This window comes from Plectropomus leopardus, unplaced genomic scaffold (assembly GCF_008729295.1).
Source record: "Plectropomus leopardus isolate mb unplaced genomic scaffold, YSFRI_Pleo_2.0 unplaced_scaffold3798, whole genome shotgun sequence".
Classification (NCBI taxonomy): Eukaryota; Metazoa; Chordata; class Actinopteri; order Perciformes; family Serranidae; genus Plectropomus; species Plectropomus leopardus.
The window spans coordinates 1-4,964 of NW_024641549.1; the positions used below are offsets into that span (position 1 = coordinate 1).

The 4,964-nt window shown below is 40.9% G+C and overlaps 1 protein-coding gene across 1 annotated transcript; it reads right to left on the reverse strand.

The window, feature by feature from the left end:
- Positions 1-45: 45 nt before the first annotated feature.
- LOC121938930 (leucine-rich repeat and calponin homology domain-containing protein 1-like) lies at positions 46-4,782 on the reverse strand (the record flags this gene model as incomplete). The annotated part of the gene is made up of 3 exons (XM_042482080.1): positions 46-151; positions 1,201-1,288; positions 4,652-4,782. Coding segments are annotated over 3 exons (325 nt in total), but the record flags the coding sequence as incomplete, so codon positions are not given.
- Between the last annotated feature and the right edge of the window lie 182 nt (positions 4,783-4,964).

Consider the following 4,964-nt stretch of genomic DNA (forward strand, 5'->3'; position numbering starts at 1 on the left):
TGTGTGTGTGTGTGTGTGTGTGTGTGTGTGTGTGTGTGTGTGTACCTGTGAGGGAGCTGATGTGTTCACTGGAGTCGTCTTTACTGATCCCCTCCTCCTCTGTGATGTGGCTCATCGGGACGTTGAGACTCAGACTATCTTCGTCTGACGGCTGAAAGACAAATAAATTAAACACAAAAATAATAAATTAATCATTCCAAACAGTTCATTAAACCAGAACATCAAATATTCTGTAATATGAGGATTTACTGCTTTTCTTTGTTTTACATCACTTAAAAACTGGATAGTTTGGGATTTAAGACATTCATTAACCAAAGAATTATTGACACGGCAATAAAAACGAATGTTATGCTTTTACAACATAAAGCGTTATATCTATTGATAATACTATAGTACTAGTATTGATTTAAGTAAAGAAACTTTATCACTGAATTTCTCCTCAGCCACATTGACAAAAAAAATATATTCTGTCATGAAATGCCTAAAATGATTAATGGATAAATTTTAATTTTCATGAACAAATGACAGTCAGGTCAGCAGAAGAAGACAGAAACTGAAAATGTTCGACATTTTTACCTAAAAGATTTTCTCATCCTTTATAAAAATATTTATTTATTAATTTTGATGACTTGATTGATCAACTAATTGTTACAGTTTAACAGAATGTTAAAAAACAAATATCAGCTAATAACTCTAAAAAAAAAAAAGTAACGACAGCATCAGTTTTTGATGAGATGTGATAAATGGAAAAATATAAAGAATAAAGGAAATATAACATCTCGTCTACACCGTAAAAATAAGTGGGATTTGCAAATAAAATGAGACAAACAGACGGGACGGAAGAGAAGGATGAAGATATTTTAAAAAAAAAAGAGTAAAAAATTGGTTTTCCTCTTCAGATACACTACAGTCTTTTAACAGTGACCTCAAAATGAATTCAGATTTAAAGACAGATGGAGTCTTCTGATAAAAATAATGATGTAAAACATATAAATAAAAAGTAAAAAGACAAAAAATAAAAAGTAAAAAGACAAAGAAAGCTGAGCGCATAAACACATGTGGACAAAACAGCAAAACGAGTACAGGAAAACACACACCAAGTGTATAGACACAAACACAAAAAATGTACAGACACACAAAGCTTCACACACTCGCAGACACACACACACACACACACACACACACACACTCTGTCGGTACCTCGGTCGCAGACAGTCTCTTGTCTCCGTTGTCGCTGCCGACTCCTGAGTCGCTGTCCTGCTTCTTCTGCTGCTCCATGTCCTCCACACTGCAGACACACAACACAGGTAACACACCTTACACACACACACACACAGCAGAGATGTCTGTGTGTGTGTGTGTGTGTGTGAGCGAGCTAACGAGCGAGTGACGCTCAGAGAGAGAGGGAGGGAGCACAGCCTCTCTCTCTCTGTTCACACTGTTTCTGATTCGCTGCTGATGTTTTAAATAAAAAGTTTGTTTTCTGGATCAATCAAACTGATTCATTTTGACTTGATCACAGAGCAGTTTCACAATAAACTCCCCTGACCCGCCCGTTAAAAACAAAGAACTAACACACTCTGATCACGTAACAGCAAAATACTGCCAATGTAACAAACTGTGATCCGAATATGATGAGAACATCACTAACTCTTATGCTGTTTTATTTTGGCGGGGCTCTTCCTTCAGCCCGGTCAAAGAAAAAACGAGTTTCACGAGTCCGACTGCTGGTTTGCTTTGAATTAATGAGGTTTTAAAAATAGCATCAATCTGATCTCAGCTTCCTCTGCAGAGAGAGGAGAGAGAGAGAGAACGGTTTCGGAGAGAGAAAAAGAGAAGGACAGACGGAAACGGCGGGGAGCACAGGAAGAAACAGAGAGGGAAAAAAGAAGTAAAATAATAAGACTGAGGGAATTTAGAGAAACACAAGTGTTTGTGGAGTAAAAGAGAGACGATAAGAAAAAAAAAACGCCAGAGAAAAATCAGAGGGAAATAAGAGAAAGAGCCAAAGAGAGTGTGTGTATGTGTTTGTTTGTTGATGTGTGTGTGTGTGTGTGTGTGTGTGTGTGTGTGTGTGTGTGTGTGTGTGTGTGTGTGTGTGTGTGTGTCTCCAGGAGAATAGGATCCATTTTTCCTGCCCACGTGTTGGGAGGGTTTCACGTGGGCGGACATTTCAGAGCTCAACATCCTGTGAGACTCAGACTCAGTTTGAATGACGGAGTTTTTCTTTTTTTTCTTTCTCTCTTTTTCATTTCATCTCATCCTTCATTTATAAAAAATGCTCCTTTCCTCTTTTATACTCTCACACTCCTTTGTATCCTCAGCTCCTGGTATTTCCCCTCAGTTAACAGACTTGTTGTATGTGAGTATTTTTGCAAGTATATAGTGTGTGCGTGTGTGTGTGTGTGTGTGTGTTCCTAAATTCTTTCAGTGTGGACAAGGGCTGGGCGATATGGCTTTAAAATAATATCACGATTTTAAGGCTGTATCGCGATACACGATATATATCTTGGTATTTCTAAATGTCCTTTAAAATAATGTTAACTACTAAAATAAATAAAAAATATTGAATGAACTGCAGTTACAATAGTTAAATAAAAGAGTGACTGTTATATAAAAAAGTTGAGTACACTATTGCTATAACAACATTTAATAAAATACGCTTATAATGAAGTTAAATAAAGTACTTTTATGATGATTTTTGCTGTGGACGTGAAGTTTCCAGTCTGTAGTTGGATGTTAACGTTATCAGACAGTTTCACAGATACTTTAACTGTGAAGATTCATTCACTGCGAGAAGGCAACAAACTAACAGCTCCACAGTTCAGATTTTACTGATACTTGGAAGTCGCTCTAGTGCTCTGTGGTCTGAAAAATGTCAATAAAAAGTCCCGGTCTGAAGCTCTGCAAAAGCCCTGCTTTGTGTGTGTCTGTGGGAGACAGAGAGCCGTTCCTTCTGTGTCATTCTGTTTTTACGTATCATTTAATCATGTGTTTATGGGATCATTTCCTATCAGCTCCTGCCGCAAGATAGGTGGAGCCATATCCATAATGCGTATGTTTTTGAAACCCTGACGAAGACCGGCGTTGGTCAAAAACATGTTGGTTTTTTAATGACTCAGCCATTATAATACATTTTAATGTAATTTCCTCCTCGTTTTTCACACTTTTTGAGTGCCTGGATTCCCCTCTCTTTTTATCAAAGTCATGTCATACATCGTATCGCAGCTGTCCCAAATATAAGCCTGTTGAGGTTTAAGCAAACAAAAGCCCGGTCTATAATTTGAAGTTTTACAATATGCTAGGGCTGGGTGATACGGAAAAAAGTCTTTTTCACTGGAGCAGGCTGTTGGACATGTCCGCACGCTGGCGCTGTTGGACATGTCCGCATGCTGGCGCTGTTGGACATGTCATGCTGGAGCGGGCTGTTGGACATGTCCATGCTGGAGCGGGCTGTCTGGAGCGTGCTGTTGGGGTCAGGGTTAGGTCCGACATGTCCAACAGCCCGCTCCAGCATGGACATGTCCAACAGCCCGCTCCGAGCCGTCGCACATTTCTTCCATCTCTTCCTGTTCACATCCAGCTGAATTTTCTCCTTCATTCCTTCCTTCATGCTGATCATGTGATCCTTCCTTTGTTTCATTCTTTTATTTCCTCCTGTTTTTTTTCTGTTGTTTGTCCTGAATTATATTCTGTCCAGCAGTGGCGGATTAGGGCCGAGCGCTGCAGCGAAGCCGTGTGAGGGCAGACAGTCTGTCAGCGTGACCCAGCAGGGAGTCAGCACCGATCACTTTCAGCTGACTAATGGAGGATTTGGCTCCAGACGCAGAAACGGAGGAGGCTCAGATCACAGAGACACTCAGCGTCGCTCCTCTTCGCCACGCGAATAACTGGCTTTGAAGTGATGTAGCTCGTCCTCAGCTGAGAGGAGCTGACGGCGTTTATGAGAAAAATAAGAACTAAAAGTTTGAAACAAAGGCGATCAATTGATTGTTTCAGCCTGAAGCTGATCGCGTCACCACTGTCACACACCCTGGTCTGCATTTTACTTTGTGTCAGTGTTTCCGGCTGCTCGATACGCTTCAAACTGAAAATCTTCACAGGATTCAACCAAAATAACAGAATAGTTGCTGTTTTGCAGAGGTTGTGTCCTCGACGATTTTACAGCCAGAAACTTCCTAAAATCATCCTATATTCCTAATATCAGTGCTAGAAAAATCTCCCCAAAAAACTATGTAGAAAAAGTTGCAGCTGCGACTGCCTCCTGACGTTTCGCAGAAGTGGTTCCTAAATAAAAGCGGGTTTATTCATCTTTTCAGCCTCTCAGATTCCTGAAGTAAAATAACTTTGTATTTGTTATGAAAAATATCTTGTCATGAGTGTGTGAAAGTCACTAAAATCATTCAGTGTGTTTACTCTGCTCTGTTCTTTGGACTGTTTGGAAAATTAAAAACTTGTGTTTCCTTTAGCAGAAGGCTCAGAGCCGATGAGGCCATCAGTCTGTTTAAGTGTCTCCACTCAGCTCTGCAGCGCTCCCATTAAGTCTGACTGGTATAAACACTGATGCCAGTACAGAACGAGAAGAGGGAGGCCAGAGTTTTCACTGCAGCAGAGACACGGAGGAGGAGGAGGAGGAGGAGGAGTCACTGACCTGCCCGTGGTGGGCCGTGATAGGCTGAGTCTCTCGATGACAGGCAGGTAGAGCGAGTCGGGCATCTTCTCGCTGCGACACGCCTCGATGCTCAGATACTTGAATATGTGAACTTTGCCTTTTATACAAATCTGAAAGGAAAAGAAACAATAAACTGGATTTTAACGTGATTTTATTCAGACATCAACTGGACTGCTGCCGAGTCACTGCAGCTGCTGTTTAACATCCACACACAGCCTGCTGTCCCTCCACAGAGTTTCATATCAGCGCTCTGTGGAACTCTGTGGAACTCTGTGGAACTCTGTGGAACTCT